Raw genomic sequence first — 21514 nt, 5'->3', positions numbered from 1 at the left:
TTGGTCTTCTGCTGCAGGCTGGGCTATGGCTCCCCAGTGATGACCACCCAGCAAAACACTGTAAACTTAATTTACCAGCCACACTGAACGGAAACTACCCTGTTGAATAAATGTATAAAAGGCTTAAATAGTAATTGCTTATTGTTGCAGCCACTACCACAATGAATCAATCAAACAATCAGTTAATAATAACAAATTGAATACTCATAATTTCACCTGGAATGTTTTGCAAATATTGTTTTGCAAACTGTGAATGAATAGTGATGCAAAATGAACGTCTGTGGTTTTACAGGGACCACACCTGGCTCTCCTTACTGCATACTTAGAAATGAAGATGCATTCAAGAAGCACTTTATGAAGATTAAAGCATCATCCCTGGCTTCTAAGTATTGTTCCACACAGCCACAGAACCGCGGTGATGCAGCTGAGCTTCATATCATAAACATCCCAGAGAATGCCATCACTTGGTAAAGCTTGAGATTCACAAGACATAGCATTTTATGTATTGTTTTGCTATCTTTTGCTGGTAAAATTTGTCTTATAATTTTTTATTCTTCATATTGCAGCAATGTATCACTTCGCATTGACACTGAGAAGACCAGCGTGTTCCTGAGAGGACCTCAGGGCACCACATGGACCTTCCTTGAACTAAAACACACCCAGTTTGGTGTAAGCTCAAACACACTCCAGTAGTTATAGCACAGAGAGTTAGCATATTTATTGTCTCACAACCACATGTGAGATAGGATGTTTTAAGAGGACAAAGACTCCACTCTGTCAATAGTGTGACATAGCTTACTTAATAACAGGGTTACATGATTTCTTGCACACAGTGACTGTGAAAATATGCCTATTATTGAGTGAGTACTTGAACAAGACAGTCTCTTAATTCATTACTGATTTATTTGAACTTGTGTTCTCTCTCTACAGTCGAACAATGATATCCTGCTGCCCACCATGACACACAGAATCCAGCCTATATTTACACTGAACAGCGACAATGCACAGGATGTGCAAAGGATGGCTTTAGATCATTTCAAAGCCAGTACTTTCACCAGCTACACTGAACTCAAACCAAAGGAGTCTATGGTTTTACTGGTTCTTGGAAAAAAAGACAACCCTGCAGGTAAGACAATAAAAGGTTAAAAAAAAAAGTTGTTTTCAACTTTGAGGCATTTTCTACAAAGAAAGTACATGGAGCACTGTGAAAAGTCCCAGCCCACGCATGAAACTTGTTACACAATGGAGGATATTACTGCTTTAATAATAGTAAAAGTGATATTCACCATCATTATTATTACATTCAATGTAATATTTCACATGCCCAATGTGCTATGCTGCAATTTGAATCACCCTTTTAAGGTTTTTTATTTTTATGAGCCATAAGCCTTAAATCCTAAAACCTTTAATTTTTTTCTTGAGGAGGGTATAGACTTCAAACTATCCATATAAACTTCAAAATAAATAAATAAAAATTGATTTATATGGTTTATCTTTTGTTGATCTTTTTCTTTTCTTTTTTTAATTTTAGCCATTTCTCTCTCAGTTACAGAAACGGTTCCAACACCCGTCATTGCCATTTCAACTAATGCCCCTCATCAGATGCCTCTGCTGATGCAGCTATACACCTCCCCAGACTATCGTTCTCCCCTGGACCCTAACACCAAGGTGCAGAGTGACAAGAGAATTTATGCAGAGGTAAGAAATCATTCACCCTCTTAGCTGCATTTCATGTGTCTTAACTCCTGCTCAGAAATAACTATAGAATAATGTATGTCGGATGATGTAGAATATAAAGACGTGTTTAGCAGCTGATATATATTATTAGTCCGTCTGTGCCAATATTTTAAAATCACCTTAATTTGCTTATGTACAATACTGCATTTCTTCCTGAAACACAGCTACTAAGACTCAGGGCCCTATTCTAACAATCCAAGCGCACGGCATGAAGCGCCTGGCGCAGGTGCTTGTACAAATCCATTTTTGCTTGTTAAACGGTGGAAGAAAGGGTCCGTGCACATGGTTCAAAAGGGTTGTACTTAGTGTCTCAATTAATCATAGGTGTGTTTCTGGCGTAACATGCAATAAACCAGTCAGTGTCATCTTCCATATCATAATACTATTTCACATTGTAATATTTTAATTTTTTGCATGTTTGTGTGCTGCTGCGCATCCCCTTGTGTGTAACAATCATAGTGTGCCTGCGTGCTGTGCATTTTACTAATTCGTTGGTAAAATAACAATGAAATGCTGCACTATTGACTGTAGACCAGGTTTTTGTTGGTCAATGGCATGATCTCTTTTCCGCTGCCTCAAGATAGCAATATGCCAAGAATGCACCTGAACACACCTCACTGTAAGACCAGCACGCCCATGGGCACAGGTGCATTTGCTATTTAAACAGTGTGGGCGCTGGATGGGAAATTGACAACTGCGCCGGTGTTAAACTAGCAAAGACACTTATGTCGGGCTTTGCCCTACGCCGGGTGCAAGATAGGGCCCTCAGAGTTTTATACTTATAGTAATAACTGCCATACTCAGCTGATGCCCATTCTTCTGCTTTTTCCATTCTGTGGAAGTTTATTTGATCTTTTCTCTGTTTCCTGTAGATTTCAGGGCACACTTTAGGGGATATGTTCTTGACCATCAAGGTGATCAGCTGCTTTGTGCGCTCCACGGGCTCATGCCCTGTAGAGAAAGAGCTGCCCTTCATGCCAGAGACCTGCTCCTTAAATTCTTGTCCCAACAGCACCCGACTCAGCTTCTCCTTAGATCAGCTCCAAGAGCTAACGTCCACCACATGGGACCTGGAATGCTCCGTCAAACTTTGCTACAGTGAGGTAAGAGTTTGTCAACTATTTTTCACATAGCATTTGAAATGTCAAGTAAGAAAATATAACCTGTGTTACAACTTTCCTTTGGTTGTCTAGATATTGTATTGAGTGTCAGTGTAGATGATCTGTGGTGGTGGGAGCATTTTGACGGGACTTGGCTTCTCTTCATATCTAGCAAGATCAAAATACTGAAGTTTAAATGCAGTTTTTGACATGACAAAGTGACCTTATGGTTGTTTTGTCTCCACCACCTCACTAGAAATGTGGAGATGGAGGAAGAGTGAAGAGGAATCTGGAGGTTACCCAGCAGTGTCTGCAACCAGAAAGTGAGTTCAGTTTAAACTCCAAAATGTGGATCACTTCACTTTTTTGCATCCAGTTCAGATGCTACTTAAGCCCTCACTGGACCAAATCCCAATTTGTTATTGGGTGACTGGATTCAGGTCATTAATTTAGCTAATTCTCTCATCTTTCTTTCTTTCTTTCTTTCTTCTTTTCTGACACTAACTTACTCACAAAAACTTTCCAGACAGGAAAAAAAACAAAACAAAATTTTACAAAGTGGTCGAATACGACGGATAATTTGTAAATCATAGAGATTGTTTTTTATATATATATATATATATATATATATATATATATATATATATATATATATATATATATATATATATTTATTTTATTCCTTTAATCATTGTTTGGTGTATACATATTATAATATAAATGCTATGTAATGTATACACTAAATAGGAAGTCCAGTGGAACAAGAAAGTTCATAAAGACTGTAGGAAACATTTGCAACCCCATTTAGTGATCCTTTTTTCAGTTTGTTTCAACAACATAATCAACAAACATACAAATAACTTTCACATTAATGAAAACGCATTAAACATGACAAATGCAGAAAGCTCCAGTCTCCCAATGATCCACACCAAATGGTAGGCAAAAGTCCAAATGTCCTGAAAAGATGGCATTTCTTGACAAAGCCAAAGATGAATGTTTCATATTTAGTTTTCTAACAATACAATTCCTAAACTCTCAGAAGAAAACCCTAAAACTTTTAAATTACCTTTTTTTGCCCTCAGGACTTAATTGCTAGTCTGGTTCTCGGCCAGTGAATTGCTGCTTTCTGCTATAATTTTCATTCCAATTGTTAGGCTACTTTGAGTGAACAACAACAAGTGCTGCGCAGGCGGTTGTCATAGCAGTGAACTCAGGATATGCAGTGAAGCCAGTGAGGGGTTGCGGGGCTGGGCTTCGTACTTTAGGAAGGTCTGCAGGCTGACCTTGTGGCCACAATCAGAAGTAATGGCCCTCAGGGGAGGGGGGTGAAGTCCTTTGTGTTTCCAAGGGGGGTCTGACTGTGTTTCTGTCCAAACACAGCCACTGAGCCTGGTGCTATTGTCAGACCATTCAACACAGTTGACTCAAACAAGGAAAGATGTCTATCTTCAAATAAATTATTGTCTCCAGACAGATGATTAACCCCTAGGGAAATAAAATTATTATAAATAATAATAAAATTTCAAAAAGACAGAAGGGAGTAGATGTTGACTAAATAGTGAATCCCCTTGACATTTATCAGAATTCTTTTGAAGAACTGATAATGGATTTGTTTATTCCTTAAGCTTCCTTTTATCCTTCATTTCCTTCTAGAGGAGAACGATAAAGGTTGGTATGTCAGTGTTGCAGCATACGGTACCACTGCAGCAGACTAAACTACTCATCCATGCTTTCCTGTGTCCTGTTTGTCCTCCACTTTGCTGTTTTGCTTTAACTTAAAACAATGAAAAATGTTTGTTTTTTTCTTCTGGAGACTGGGACCTGAAATACAGGAATAGTGCCAGTTGTAAAGGAACATGTTGGTTTGGTAGGTCTGTTTATGTGGTTCTATTCATTAGCCAGTGTCAGAGATGCAAGGGTTATATCAGCAGACTGCATTCTGTTGCGAGACCTCACTAGGCAGGATTGAGTGCTCCATTCAGCAATCATTCCTGTTTGGTAGTTTTCATACAGAGGGCTCCAGGGAGTCACAGCACAGGCCTGCTGTCTGCCTCCTCCTCTCCACCTGCACTGGAGCTTCTGCTTCCTGCTCTTGTTTATTCAGCTTTGCTGTCAAAGCCTCACTTGTACAAACTAACACAGCAACTGATTACAGAAAAGAAGTCTCAAGAGAAAGCCTGCTCGAGTTGCTGTGATGTTTCTGGCTCATTCGGGGTCAAGGAATGTTCCTCGCTGACAGATTAACAAACTGGGTTGGCTGTCTGGCATGCAGTCGGCCTAAATGCCCACAAGATGTCACTGTTCAGTGGGTCATGTTTAATTCAGTTGATATTTGTATTTGTGTATTCAAATATCGGCGTTAAATAGTCAGCATTTTAATTAAACAAATAAATAAATGAAACCTTGTGGAGTCACGTGTACAATATCGGGCTCTGCACTTTCCTACTGTCCATGCAGATCGGTTAAAATGTTGTATGTTCTGATATCAGCATTAAGTTCATCTAGGCTTAGTACAGACTGCATTGCACATTATTAGACACACATTCAAATACACATGATGCACAGAGTGGTGGCAAGTTTCTACAAAACAAGCTCGCTGTCGTCTGTCCTTCATGTCCTCTCTTTAATGTACTTCAGGAAAGGGAAGCTGAATTGTTTGAGACCCAGTATACAATAGTACGTAGCCTAGCACATTCCACCAGGAGGCAGGAGGCAGCAGTGGCAGGTGAGAGAAACTCGTGCAAAGGTGATGATTAGTTTCTTCCAAATGTTCTAGAAACTTGTGGGAGGATCTCTACAGGTAGCATAAGAAGGGGAGAAGGATGTGTTGGTACACTTTTTTCCTTGATATACAACACATAGCATGCACACACTGGCTATGTTACTGTAGGTTAGGTCATAATTGTACCATTCCATTTTTTTTAAAGGTTTTAAGAATATGAGAAGCAAAGATCTGTAGCTGCTGAGTTTAAGGTGACGCCTGAGAGACTGTCAATGATCTATTGTACAGCCCTCTTGAAATGACTTCTATGTCAGGGTAATCCATTCATGGCCTTGCCAGACCACAATGAGTGAAGTAAAACTGTGGGATGGCCTTGCCAGGCTAGTACTGGATGTCGTGCCACAGTACTGTGCGTCATGGGCTTGGGAGAGCTTTAGTGTTTGCTTATTTTCTTACTCTTTCAGAGCTCATTTGAGGGATAATTATTTGTTATTGGTGCTTGCTCAGATTCTTATGTTTTTAATCAAGTTTTACAGCGGTGAAGCACATTGTGCGGGGCAAGCCAGCACACAGAACATCACCAATGCCAAACTTGTTTGTAAATTGAAATTTGCATCATTAAATAAAACGGCAACAATGAGCACAAATTGACTTTTTTATTTCATTCCGGCAGAGTTCTAAACTTGCAAAGGTAATGACGTTGGTTATATTTACCGCATGAGATTTTACTTGTATTGCCATGGTAACTAGGAGGGGGAAAATAGATTGACAAATTGCATATATTTTGCATCACTGTTTCAGAACTTTAAATTAAGGCAGCTGTTTGTTTTAGCTCGTGCCAGGATGAAAATCAACTAGTAGAGACTTAACACTTAGGTGTGTGTGTGTGTGTGTGTGTGTGTGTGTGTGTGTGTGTGTGTGTGTGTGTGTGTGTGTGTGTGTGTGTGTGTGTGTGTGTGTGTGCGCGCGCGCATGTCTACCTTTTATTGGTGTATGCCAGCAAACTCCTATTTCTTGAATCCAAGATTTTGTTGCCTAAAAACATATAGCCACACCGGATCAAGTACTGTGTGGGTGGTCTGTTACACTGCAAGAGAATCTGGTGCTGGCAACTGGTACTTCTTGTTTAGCTATGGTTCTCTGGAGAAATCAGCCTGTCTGATAAGGTCGCTGAAATCCTTGAACTTTTTGCTCTTCTCAAGTAAAACATATTATATGATAAATCTCTGGATTTGAAATCAGTCAATGCAATAATATCTCACCTCTGTTGCATCGACAACTTGTATAATCACATTAAAGTAATCACTGACAAAACAATATCATAATCAAGACAGTTTATCGAGACCATTCAAGTCTCCCCAACTGTATTTTCACACTGTGTTGGCATGAACAGTAACCGTCAGTTCTGAATTGTAGTTGTTGTGATTGCTGTTGTTTAACTGCAGCTTGCATACTTTTTCTTTTTTTTTTTTTTCATAAAATGTGTGTTTCATATATGTTTCAGCCCAACAATGCTTTGATTTTGGCCTACCCGGTGTTCTGGGCATTGCGTTTGGAGGATTCCTGATTGGAGTATTACTTATTGGAGCCCTGTGGTTTATCAAAATTAAAACAGGTAAATGTATTTCTAACGATATATATTGTTTTATGGTTTAATATATTGGAGTTGATATTTCGGTATGTCTGGATTTGAAATTGTCTCATTCTCCTTATTTCAGGGTACCCAACTGCACTGGACATTAGCTCAACTGCAGCAAATCTTCCTGGTAAGGATTTTTTCTTTTCTTTATTTATTGGTTCTTAACTTTTCTTTCATTTTCATCAAGTTCTTATTGGCTTTTCTCTCATCTTTCTTCAGGATGCCCCTGCTCGGGAGTAAAACGACAACCTGTTTCTACTATTCCTTCCCCCTCTGAGAACAGCAGCGCCAACGCAAGCATTGGAAGCACCCAAAGCACACCGACCAGCAGCATGGCATGAGATTATGGTAATCTCCGCCACTAACAGAGCCACCGTCTCCCTTCAAAGTCACCTATACGGGTTTTGTGCTTTTGCTTTCTTTATTAATGCTTAAAAAGCATTTCTCCCTTCCCTTCTACATTCTCATTAAAAAGCACAACCCACGTCTTTGACTTTCTAGGCCTAAAATGGATGTAATCTAGGAGTTTGAAATGGTGGATCGGGGGAGGGGGGAGCTGGGTGACGGATGACAGAAGTCTAATCAATGGCCTATGACGCTCACCTCTGTAGCCTCTCTGTAAAGTCAAGCTCCTAGACAGGAAGTTAAAGAGGGCAAAAGAAAAAAAGTAAAATTGGCTCCCAGAAACAGGAAAAACAAACCATATCCCCCAAGAGCTAACAGGAAATTCACTACATTCCTTTCAATGAATTGTGCTTGTGTGATGGCAGCACAATAAGAGTTAGACAGGAGACAAACCAGTCAGAAGACTTTGAAAAACAGATGAAAAGTTGTTTTGCATTCACATCTAAGCTACAACAATATGAAGTGCTTTTGGCTGGGTCAGTCCAAAAAGTTATCAACAACGTCTCGGGGACTGAACATGGTAGGATCTCAAACCAGTCAATTAAATGCTCACTGCAAGGGGTATTTGTCTTAATTAGAGTTCGAGGTCAATAGTTAACAGCTACCTCCTATTACTTAGAAGTCTAGAGCTAAGTTTAAACTTAACACTAGATTTCTCTGATGAATTGACCTTATTTTCTGCATTTTTTGTTTTATTGTGTGTTGCTTTTGGTAAATCTTGTAGTTGACCCTCTGGGCAATTTGTAGCTCACAGAACAAAGTCATGGTGCCATTTTCATGCTATCCAATAGCTGTATCAGGGCCTTCATATGAAAGTCAAGTTTATTTTCTTCCAGTGTTCGTTGGAAATTACAGAGAAATATTATTGATTTCCCCAATTACTCAACTAAACTAATCCTAAATCATTTTTATGGCCCAAAGATAGCAATAAATTATGAACCATTAAAAAAGTAAAAAACTTTTATTTCCTCTTGTAATGTACAGTAAGTACATCATAAAGAGATACATGGCTGTATCCAGAGCTGAGTAATGTGCCCATAATGAGGAGATAGTACCAAAACTCTGCATCAGTTTTCAGACCTCAGACTTATAAATGGACTTCAGCGCCACTTATACAGCTACGCCCACAGGGTGGAGTTTCCCCAAAGTAGTCTGTCTGGAGGTGGAATTCCAGTACTTTTCCTTTGCACAACGACCATTCCATTCTCAGTTATTTGTTGTAACCACAATTTTTCATAAATGTCATGTCTGTGGTAACATACCTAAACACATACAAAAAGACCTTTACCTAAATATATGTTTTTTTTTCAGGCAGGTTTAATCATCACCCTGTAGACTGCAGATGTTTACGGTGTATAAACCATTACTCTACCTATATTTGAAGATCAAGACTTTAAGCAAGTATTATGTGTCCAACCTGCTACAAAGGTAGCCAGCCACTAATGTTGTGCTCTATCTTGTGATTGAAGACAAACGCACAGACGGGAAATCCACTTTAGACACATAATGGTTGTTATGGATCACTGTGACCAAACTCCTAGAGACTTGTATTCCTCGTGGGGGGAACTTTAGGTACAAACAATAGGCTAAAATATTCCATAATGAAATGTTTGTTTTAAACAAATGGGCTAGAAACACCATTTCCAGGTGAAAACTGGCAAACTAAGTTTTGGACTGTACAGAGGTCATTTTGATATACCCATATACTGTAAGGCACCAGCTCTGAATACAGCCGTTTTGGATTTTATAGTAAATTATAATCAATAGTAACAACAGTATGAGACAGTTTGCAACAATACATCAGTCAATCAGTTGTGCTTTAAAGGTCCTATGACATGCTACTTTCTGGATGCTTTTATATAGGCCTCAGTGGTCCCCTAATACTGTATCTGAAGTCTTTTTCCAGAAATTCTGCCTTGGTGCAGAATTACAGCCACTAGAGCCAGTCCCACAATGAGCTTTCCTTTTTCTCAAAGGCAGAGCAGGATACCCAGGGCTCGGTTTACACCTATCACCATTTCTAGCCACTGGGGGACCATAGGCAGGCTGGGGGAACTCATATTAATATTAAAAAACCTCATAAAGTAAAATTTTCATGCCATGGGACCTTTAACCCCTTGAAGACTGCTTTCAGTATTCATCTCTAGCTTTATTTTCAACTGTGACATGACATGCCTAATGATATGGAAACTGTCATTTCAGAGAGATGAGTTTCCCGTTCAAATTATTAACTTCTGCTTTTTACATTTGATGGGCTGCATCAGCCACTGCAGCGCTAATGCTAGACAGAAGCTGCATAGATGCATAATGGGGACTCATGACGGCTACAACTGTAGAGTGACGGTTGATCCGTGAACCCAATATTTGTTTCAATGTACAAATGTAAATGTATTTTATATTTTTTATTGCCACTCTGTTACCTCTTTAAAAAATGTGGTATAAGTAAGCAATTTGTATCCACAGTACATAGCTTTGGCACAATCACTAAAATTGTGAAGTTTAAACCTTGACACACTGATTTACTTTTACATGCATACCGGTATATATTTACACTCCTAATAGTTAATCGCCTTCTGATTTGGTTAAAATAATTTAAAATGTAATGACTGCATTTGTAAAATGTCTCCTCATTGTATGTGAGCTATGTAGCTCATTACCCCCCCTCTCTAACTCTGTGTGTGCGTGCATGTACGTTTCTCTGTGCATGCCCGATTTTCTTTGTGTAGAGATGGAGAACAAGAAGGCCAGTTCAAATTGCCACTTGAGTATTTGTGCAATATGATGAGGTAAACTCGTATGTAATGTCTATATGTAGTTTTTTTTTACCATGTTTTTTTGTGTATGATTATTCTTACTTTAAACCATTTTCCTAACTGAGACAAGTCTGAATCAAGGCACCTATCAAATGCATAAGATTTGTTTTGTATTGTAATCTTTGTTTTTTTATTCTCTTATAGATGTGAGTTTCGATTGCATTGCAGTCAGACAGTGCGTGTCACATCACGTGTCAAAGACAGTACATTTGGTTCGTTGGTTTTACCCCTGTTTGACTTTTGCTCTAACCCTAAGATTCCCCTGCTTTCGAAAAACATGGCATATGTCTGCTGATACTGACATCCTGACATTGTATTGCGCTCATTGTCCTATCTGCAATGGGTGTGTTGGAGAAATACATTCTGAAAGACAATGTCTCACCGCAGAGATGCATCCCAGCAAAATATTCAACACTCGTGAACAGTTAAAATGTGTGTTTTAAATTATAGGATTTTCTATTTTAAATGTCAGGTATTCTGTACCTGTGTTAAACCAGCTTCAGTGACTGACAGATTCTATCCGAGCACTGACAGTAAAATCACTTGTTAACCCTGCAGATCCCTTTGTTACCTCTGACGACCGCTTCCTCCTCCACAGACCCTCTACACAGTTAACGAAATATGTGTCTGTGTGTTCACAAACACAGCATATGTACTGTATGTGTGTGTGCATCTGTTTGTTGGTGTACAACAGAAACTACTTCCTACAGTCCCTTACCAATGTCCAATTTCTGAATTCTTAGCAAAGCATCTGAAGCCTTAACAACATGTCAGAATGTCTGCAATTATAAAATGCAGCGTTACTTTTATGCCATTTAAAATGGGTCCATTTCTTGAGGCAGTACTCAACTGATGTCATGTAATTCTGTGTTGTCTAAAGAAATATAGGTTTTGTCTAAAATTATATTAAAGTGAATATGACAAACATTCCTGTGTTGTCTTGTTGTGTCTTTCTTACAGCCTCATGGCATTGTAGTGGGCTAACCTAGAGCATTATGTTGAAAAATACAAATTCCCAGGACCTCCCAGGACAGGTAATATCATAGATGAATAATACTGCACACTTGGCAGAGCACTCGCACAGAATAAAGAGCCAGGAATGTACACACTCTAAAATGTATAAATAAAAGAACATAGGAAGGATGTTCTGTGTTGAAGCTGCATTTGCCTTGGGGTTTAACATGTTGAACATGCTGTACGTGGGTAGTGAAAATCATCAGTTATTCGACTGGTCTTGTCTTGCTGCAATTGCAGTGACATTTTCACTTGATGGCTTGTCACATCTACAGTAGGTGTGAGCTGCTTTTGTTGACTTCTCTGTTATTGATTTGATGACACTTCCATATTAGCACTGGCAACAAAGAGAAGTTACTTTCAACCCAAGTAGTGGACACGTCTGGTTTGGTATAATGACTAATAACACGGGATCTCACAGTTTTAACACATACAATCCAGATTGTATGAAACAGTGTGTAGCCCACACTACAGGAGACATGATTAAAGCCTAGACCACAAGAGTATCTGACTCAAAAGATGAGATTTTAAGATCTTGAAAACAAGGACTCCAAAATAATTATTAAAATGTGTGTATGTGCTTAAACCTACATATGAATTGTGACGTCCCCTCAATAGGATATCCTAGATTGTAGCCTTTGTCACATCAACCTGTAGTCTGGTTTCATCAGTGGTGGAAGAAGTATTTAGATCCTTTTCATAAGTAAAAGTAGCAAGACCATAATGTAAATAATATATAATTATAATTCAAAAAATTCTATTTTCATACACAAGTATAGCGGTACAACTATACGATAAATGTAAAAGTACTTGTGTACCTGTAAGTATTATTGTGTACATATTATTGGATTACTAATAGTGGAATTGGAATGTGGCTACTCTTTCTTGTAAACTTATGTTTGTTCAAATCACATAATGCAGAAATCATATTTTGATGTCTAATTATATTATTACATTATTCTAACAGGCTTAAAGAATCCAAAAAACATACTATAATGGTGTTATGAGTGATATATAACCTTTATTGTTTGGTGAAAAGATGAAAATAATGGTGTTTTCTTTCATCTATGGCTATAGAAGGCTTCCTTCTTATATACAAATTCAATGTCGTTTTGAGGTCTGGGGCCAAGGCACACAATACATGTTTATGGGCTTCCGTCATCTCCAAATATGACTATGGAACCATTTGGCCTTGCACAGGAAACATTATGTGACGTGTTTGTCTGTGTGTGTGTGTGTGTGTGTGTGTGCTTGCTTGCCAATTCAGGTTGTTTACGTCTCAGGACAAATCTGTTCTTTTCTGCAAAATTGTGCATGCTGAAATGTGTTTGTTATCTGTGCATAAAGCATGCAACAATGACCTTAGAGCAAAACCAGTTTTCACAGCTCCGTTCTATAAAAAAAAAAATTAAGGTGAGAATAAGTATAGAAAATGATTTTTCTTTTATCTTGATGGCATCATACAGTCTGTGTTTTTATATGTGAATAAGGAAACAGACGTCAGTATTGTATGGAGCTGTGAGCTCTAAGGATATTTATTTCATGAACCTGCCTGTGCAAATTGAATGTAAAAGATATATTTTCCGAAAAAATGGAAATGCGTTATTGTTGCCAAGAATAATGGGCAGTACTATAGATCGTAATTGTGTTGGTCAGCTCATAGCCTTACCTGCTAATGAAATCACTAAACAAGTTGCAATGTAAAATTGGTAAACTCAACAAAGGAAAGCAAAATGTTTCTCCAAAGATTTAAAACCTTATTGTTTCTGGAGCTTTCTTTTCATCCTTTTTTTCAAATGAGAATAGCTCTTTCATTTCCTATATGTGCATTCCAATGTGTGGCAATAGCACACTCAGAAATCAAGCACATTTATTATGAATCTTTGAGTGCACTTAATGTCCATTACTGACTCAAAACTATATATATTATGTAGTATAAAACGTGGATACAGATATAGCGTATATGTCTTCTGAACACTTTTGAAACACACTGCAAGTAAAAGTTATTTTACCTTTTCTCAAAAACATTAGCCAAATCTGCAACATTGCCACTGGATGTTCTCCCTACTTTTTTTAGTTTCAACATCATTTGAATGATTTCTTGCTTCTGTAAAGGGCGACAGATATATGTTTACAGATTTAAGTTCCATGCTGTAACATATAAAATGGCCAATATAGAAAAGTACACTGAAAGAGAAAGAGACTGGGAAAAGGGGATCAGACAAAGAGAGATGAGCTGAGCTGGTGTGAATAGATTGTAGGCAGGTGAATAGCAGCAAAGGCATTGCATTGTTCCCTAACCTTCAATAAAACAAACCTCAGGTATAGAAAGAAGGAAAAGAATGCCTGATGTCTCGGAACTATGAGCTGTTCAGGAAAAATAACTACAGAAATACAGATATAATTCTTTAATTTATTTTTCTGTCTGGATTTATATTGATTGGGGGTTCATTCCCACTTGAAAACTCATATCAAAATTAATATTTTATTAAAATTAATCTCTATCTTTCAGCCTCATGTGCAATACTTTCCTTTATTTATATAGTATATTTCAAAAAGTGATTTACAGACATCAAGACAGAAAAAATATAGTGCAAATAAGAATTTGAATGAAGTGTAAGAAGAAAATGTAAGAGTATCCAAATAGGAGAAAATGTGTTTCTTAACATTTTCTGAGTTTAAAAATGACTCTAATATGGTTATAGACAGTAAAGGTCAATTGTTTAATTGCATGTCCCTGAGTACTGCGTAAGTACTCAACACACTGTCAATTGTGTAGAGTTGACCTGCGCCTATAATGAAATTAAAAGAATAAACTATCACAGCATAGCTTTCATAGTGTCAGATTTGCCTGTAACGCTGTATAAATAGTTGCTGCAGGGAAAAGTCCCATTACATTTAATTACTCTGATGAATGGATTACCATTGACCACCACTAGATGGTGCTATATTTGTTATTTCTCTGAATGCTCAGATTGTATGCCACGAACAGAAGAAGATAATGAGCCTCATTGTAAAGCAATGTACCACGTGCACATTTGCAGTAATGAATGAAATCAGTAATGATTTCAGTCAGTCTAATGCAGTGAAAACATTGCATTTAACATTTTAAAATACATTTTGGCCACCATATGTAAATGTGGACACGATCCGATTTAGACCAAACATTTTTTTTTTTTCTTACACATTGTTCACAATTGACGTTATCATGTATCTTTTTTTAACTACCTTTCTTAGAATCAGGTTAACAAATCTGTGACTGATCCTGACATGAAGCCCATAAAGCCTCGAGGGCATGTTGAATTCCGGAAGCTACATGAGAGCACAAGTGAAGCTAGTCGGAGTAAGCCGCCTCTCCCTCAGACTTTCACACCCTGAGGCGATGTGCTGCACACAAGGTTGTTTACAGACACCGACACTGTTTACAGGCTTAGCGCCCCTACCCCATCTCTCACCCACACGCAGACATTCACTCTCTCACAAGCAACCATATACTTGCCCACACCTCACTGAGCATCCACAGCCTGGACCAGGGTAATCCTCTAACTTATAGGCAGTTCTATATCCTCGAAGCAAATCCCATTCCTTCAAAATGCAGACACCTCTGTAGCTGTGGCCCAAACACCTCAGAGGTGATATAACATAGCTTTATCTTATTTCATGTTTGCTCCCTTTGCTCCACTTCTTGCTCTCCTACATACAAATAACCATTAAACATGTATAATTTAATAGAAATGTCCAGTCCAGTCAGTATTATAACTGCTTGTATAAAACACTTTTTGCAGGCGGGATATATGACTGTTCGCTGTAATGTGGTAACAACCCATAATTATACAGATTTGTCATGGCAAGAACAATTTAGTGTGTTAACATTTTCACCTTGACCATCATAACAGATACTTTAAATGAAGAAAAGTTACCTTCATGACCAGGAGGTGGATGGTTTCCATTTTTTTTATTTGGGACTAGCATCACTTGCAGGGTGCACACTAGAGGGAGAGGAAAAATGGATGCAAACTAGATAGGCCTGTACATTTTTGGCATTTTGTAGTACACTGCCACCTACTAATTTACAGATTTTTTAATAGGCTATATCATTTTGTGGTTGTAATTGGTGAAAGAATATTTATTTTCCAAAAATCACATAAACTCCTTTTATGTATTTTTAGCGTGCTTATGTCTCTGTGATGTCTAATGTCTTAACCAGAAGTCAAGTGCGCATGCCAATCCATTCATTCACACACCCAATTGAGGATCCAGAATTGCTTTCACACCAGCTGAGAGAAGAATAGCATACTCTTGCTCATCTCCTCATCTATAATTACCAGGTTGTCAGTGGCGTTCCAACTGAATGTTCCAAGTCATTCTTTAAAGTGAGACACAAGAAGGGGGGGCCTAAACCAATGCATTTTTAACTGCCATTAAGATAAGTAAAGTAAGCACTGGTGTTCAACAAACCCCACCCAACCCCGCCTTTGTTTCAATGTTTTGCAAGAGTGATGTTTTTTCTTTAAAAATCGACTGTTGGAGTGAGACAGAGGGTGAACATTTTCTCCTTGAGCTTCTTTCCTGGTGATCCAGCTGGTGTGTAATTGGCCACAGCTTAATGCTTCACAGGTATTGGGTTGTGTTTTCTCTTCTGGGTTGGCTCTTTGTTTACTGCCTCAACATATTATAGTTTTTTCATCCTGTTGATCTCTCCTTTAATTGCTACTGTTGGTCTTTCAGAGAGAATGTTTCACGTTTACTACTTTCACTAAAAGTGGGCTGAACACAGTACCAGACTTACTGTATTGTGAAGTTGAGGCGGTGTTTCTGCTTGGCATGTGTAAGTTCGCCAAGTGCACTATTTTCTATTATATGACTACTTTAGCACAGTAACATGCATTATATCCACTTGTTACACTTCTCAATAGCATTTAAATAAGTCACAACACTAGTACCTTTATGTCCACACAAGGGACATATGAACTAAGTAGCCACAGGTGCAAGAAATTAGATAATACTTCACACAACAACACATAACTTCAGTTGATATGGTGACCCTTTCACCAAACTGTTGCAAGAATGATGTTTGGAGGCCAGGCATTCCAGTCATGGCACAATTTTAACACTTAATTAGGTAAAGACATTTTGTCTTGTGTCTTGTTTTTCTTGAGATGAAAACATTAGAGACGATATTGTCTTCTCACTCATCTCAATTCTCAATATTTCCGTAACCCTTTGCAAAGTCTTTTCTTACTTCATCAATGCAGGGTGGCAAGGAATGAATGCAATGTGGCATGCTGTTGGTTGTTTGTGAAGTCATCAAGAAGATTTTCAGGGTTTGATGTTTTCTTTGAACTTGTCAGGCAATCTTAAAATCTTTACATTATTTTCTTTCCGGGTTGATAAATATATTATTTTGCTTATTTTTGTTAAGACCAAAATCCTTATTGACCTCGTCTGATATTACTGTTTAATATATATTACCTTCAATCTCTCAAAACTGAGTGTATGCCAATGCTTTTGTGGTGCTACATCCTGTTTTAGATATAGTTTAAATGTGATTGACAAATTTCTTCTTTGAAGGCACAGTCTGCCCACAGTGGGAGATATGGAAATAAGTGGAAAGGAAAACACAAATGTAAATGAGTGTAAGCAGTAAGTGTAGCTCTAGATAAACCCCTGACTGGCTGTAAAGACAAGTGCCTCCGTGCACAGAATGCTGAGCACAGCTAGCCCCTTGTAAACAAAGCTTCTGCTATTTAGTTTCAGTTGGCTTAATTAGAATGAATGAGGGGGGCTTGTGCAAAGAGGACAGTTTTTTTTGTGGGTGGAGGGAAAGAGGAATTGGCCATGGTGGAGGGAAAGCTGGACTGAGAGATAAAGTTACTAGCGGGTGGCACGAACCAATTGGACAATGACAAACAAAGCCTCCAGCCAAAAGTGCAGCCGTAATGAATTTAGGGGAACAACATACATGTTAATGCACACTCAAATTGAATTATTATGATTCATTATACACATATTCCATGTTTTATCTATCTATATATGTGTGTGAGTGTGTGCGTGCGTGCGTGTGTGTGTGTGTTAGAGAGAGACAGAGAGAGAGAGAGACAGAGAGAGACAGAGAGAGAGAGAGAGAGAGAGAGAGAGAGAGAGAGAGACGCAGAGAGAGACCAACAGAGAGAGAGAGAGAGAGAGAGAGAGAGAGAGAGAGAGAGAGAGAGAGAGAGAGAGAGAGAGAAAGAAAGGTATGATGGTTTATGTTTACGTTGTAATTTGTTTTTGCAGATATTTAGCATTTATTTCCTACACTTCACCAGCAAGGGAATATATTGTTGTTCATAATAATTGTTAATACCAGTGTAATGGAGATTACATTATAAAAACAAAATATACCCATTACTGGAAAGTTTCCAGGCAGTGAAATCTCTACACATATGTTCTGGGTTTGTTCTGAGCTGGGGTCAAAGTAGGCTGTAAGATGTCATCAGCACAGCTCCAAATCTGTGAGTTGTTGCTCATTTCAAGCCAACTAAATGGGATTTATTCATAGATAATGCAAGTAAAAACAGAGCAAATGATACATTAAACCACACGTTTGTTTACTCATGAAGGCAGAGTTATTGTGCAGGGTAATGAGTCTTTATCTGATGCCTTAAGTGTGTTTGACTTCAGTTCCTCCATTAAACATGACTAGATGTTTCTTATGTCTAACAGGGTTTCTGATCAGTATCTACTGTCCTTTTAAACTATTTAAAACCCTAGGATTTAACCAGTCAATCTAAAAAGCTGAGGCATGATATTCTGTTATATTTTTGTTATATTTTGTTAGTCCAGCAGTCAACAGCTACACCTCTAACAAACCTTTGACATAGCTGAGAGCTGTAGTAGTACCATAAAGCATCGACATATAAGATTAAGGAATGCCTCGGTTCCATGTCCACCCACAGACATGACATATTGAGGGCGAAAGTGCACGTCCACATGGAGAAGGTGATAATGACCAATGTTTGGGACAAAGATGGAGACTGGAACCCAATTAGTTATGTGTCACACCGAGTCTTGTCACCAATGGAACATTGGATGATAGAGTACCTATTGTGAAAAGTTCATGATTAAAGGGGCACTATGCAGTTTTGGCCATTTCTTCGCTGTTTTCTTGCTTTTTGCTCGCAGGTTTCTCAATAGAGTTCTCCCTACAGCTTCGGAATAGATATTTGGCAGCTCCTATGTTTACTTGCGTCTGTCTCCTCGCTCGGTCAGTCTGCCGTTTCCTCTTTCTCTGTTCCTCCGACAATGCTTTCCTAGCTTTTTGCTTCTTTTTTGCCGGCTCAGCCATGACGATAGTGTGAAAAACTCCATCGCTACCTTGTTAGCCAGTTCCTGAATGGGTGTATGTGTGCAGTGCCGTGAAGCAATTTGTTACATTGTTAGACCTGATATCACGCGATACTTCCTGACGCCTTCGGCCGTCGAGCTGCTGGCCGAAAGTTGCAAGGGTTGTTTTTCCGCTCACAGGCGCTAGGGGTGAGCAAGACGACCACCATTCAACTCGAAAAAAAGTCATATAACCATTCCAATGACTCCGAAGCAGTTCAGTTAAGGTAATATAAGCTAAACAAACTGCATAGTTCCCCTTTAAAACTAAACCAAGAAACAGAAAAGAGAAAAGAGAGAAAATGGTAATTTAGAGTTTTAAAGGGGTAGCGGGCAGAAAAAGGTCATGAACACAAAATGTACATATTTGACATTAATGAATACAGTTTATCTACATAAATGAAATGAGAAAATGCAATCTGAGATGGGACATTGCATTCACCAATGTCCCATCTCAGGTTGCATTTTCTCCCCAATATGTTTGGTATATAAACTACAATAACACAGAGGTTACTGTGTGATGTGTTCAAACGCAAACTAGTCACCCATATTGACTTTGTGTCACCCTACTACTTGGCCTTTTGTTTTGGTGGGGATGGCCTGTCACTGAGATGGCAGTAGAAGGAGGGAAGATTTCTCTGAGGAAAGACGGCAAGGGAAAGGTCATAGGGAATAAAAGGCTTTTAATCTGAGTACCTTGTGTCGTGTGCCTGGGGAATATCAAAGTCATCCCATTTCTAGTGAGGTCAGACCAGGGCAGCCTCCCTGTTTGCCCACTGCTCTCTTCTGTGTTTGTGATGCTTAAATACTCAGTGATGGAGCACTTTAGGAAAAGGTTAGAAGCAGAATGGCATTTTATCTCACTGTCTTTCTGCCTATGTCTATTTCTTTCTCTCCATGTGTTCATGTGTGCTTGTGTAAAACTCACTACTGCATAGAGATAACATTTGCAATGTGGCAGTGTTTGGAGCTTAAGGCTTTGTCATTTTACCATTCTCAAATAGAAGGAAGACTAGATTCTGTTTTGTTACTTGTCAATATTCTGTTGCTTTGCCTGATTCAGACTTAGATGCATCACACAAGCTATTACATTTCAGCAAGATTTATATACATTCTAAAATATATTCTAAATTTAAATGTTTGCAAACATTCTGATTTCAGCACGTGTAGGCTATATGCTTTTGTTATGCAACACGCTGGGAGTCTTTGTCTGACCGAGATAGATAGTAAAGCTTTAATGTGATCTCAGCAGTCTTGTCAGCTTGGCAAAATGTCTGGGCCTTTATTTAGGAACTAGCAGTCTAGGGGATGGCTTGCCAGTCCATTAGGTGTGAAGTGGAATCACGTTTTCCACAACGCTGGCCTCGAGCATCCATCATGTCACACATTCACAACTATTCAACTCCACCATAGTGCTCTCTGACTGCTTTTAAAGTCATACTCTGTGATCCAAACATAAACAAAGGTTGAGACCCACTAAGAATCAAAACACAACAATGGAAAAAGCAATCACTTTAAAACTGCCTGACAGAAGTACAAACACATCAGATCAGGATGGGTCAGAACAGTGTAAGAGACACAGTTTTGAGGACAAAATGTACAAAGCTTAGACAAAGAGTAGCCTTTATGTGGATATGAAACTTGAGAAACCCTCACTGAGCAGGATAATGTGACTGCAACAAGAGCTGTGTGCTGATGCATCCAGAGCTGTTATTGTTATTATTATTATTATTAGAGGAATATTATGCATTTGTGTTCAATTACACACATTTATCAGGGTCATTTGATTTGACACCATACATATAGCCACAAATATCAAGAGATACACTGCTGCAGCTTGTGAGGGATTTAATAGTGTGTATTTTTGCAGTTTATAGATGTGTGAATTATCTGTTGATTTAGAACACAGTGGTCACAGTGAAACCTGCAGATGATCCTGATTTGTCAGGCAGGAGAACGTGTCAGGTGGGTTTCGTACTTTATGTCAGAATGAACCAGTCAGTCTCTACAAAAAGTCATCTGTGGAGACACTGAGCTGATAGTATTTACAGTCATTTCTCTCCCTGTTTACCTGGCACTTAAAATCATCTGGATCAGTGTAAAGTTGTAAAAACTACATTTCCCAGAAATTTGCTTTACTTCATGTATTATGTTATTCAGCTCAGAAGACTGTTGGTGCACTTGCAGGCGGCAGAGCTGTAGCAAACTCAGCATGAAACTTGTTGGACTACAAGTCTAGCAGCATGGCACTAGCAATTTGTGAGTTCCTGTGTGCAGAAGAAAAACTGTTTGCCTGTGTTTTTTAGAGAGCACGTTTTGCCTGTGCATACTTCCGAATAGCATAATTAACATGTTGCTGACGTTAGTGCTATCTACTGTAACTATGGATGTTGCTCTGTCACATATATGTTCACAGCCAAGCTTATGAAGGATACTATTGTGTTGGATGTTATTATGTATTTAGTTTCTGTTCTTTATATACAATATTGCTGGGTTGCTTGTTATTGTTGAAAGTCCAGTTTCACAGTTCAGTAAAACTTCTCTCGGGCAACCATGCAGAATCGCCATAGCAACTAACCCTGATACCTTAGCAGTTGTGTAGCAACACCCCAGAAACCTCACATAACACCATATTAACCATCAAACAACCCTAGCAAGAATATTGTTTGGAACTTATATTTGTTTCTACAATGTGACAACAGTGAATTTCTAGCTATTC

General features: G+C 38.5%; 1 protein-coding gene across 2 annotated transcripts in view; it reads left to right on the top strand.

The window, feature by feature from the left end:
- eng (endoglin) overlaps positions 1-8153 on the top strand; it is a 47096-nt gene extending 38943 nt beyond the window's left edge. For both annotated transcript variants that reach the window (XM_028601320.1, XM_028601321.1), the window contains exons 6-14: positions 293-467; positions 567-669; positions 931-1126; positions 1547-1698; positions 2610-2840; positions 3094-3160; positions 7064-7174; positions 7278-7325; positions 7418-8153. In XM_028601320.1, the coding sequence (XP_028457121.1) occupies positions 293-467; positions 567-669; positions 931-1126; positions 1547-1698; positions 2610-2840; positions 3094-3160; positions 7064-7174; positions 7278-7325; positions 7418-7539 (1205 nt within the window). In that variant the 3' untranslated portion in view covers positions 7540-8153. The remainder of the gene's footprint in view (positions 1-292; positions 468-566; positions 670-930; positions 1127-1546; positions 1699-2609; positions 2841-3093; positions 3161-7063; positions 7175-7277; positions 7326-7417) is intronic.
- Positions 8154-21514: the final 13361 nt, after the last annotated feature.

The sequence above is a fragment of the Perca flavescens genome, chromosome 16 (assembly GCF_004354835.1).
Source record: "Perca flavescens isolate YP-PL-M2 chromosome 16, PFLA_1.0, whole genome shotgun sequence".
Classification (NCBI taxonomy): domain Eukaryota; kingdom Metazoa; phylum Chordata; class Actinopteri; order Perciformes; family Percidae; genus Perca; species Perca flavescens.
The sequence above is the reverse complement of the archived record's forward strand: the minus strand, read 5'-3'. Positions and strand labels throughout refer to the sequence as shown.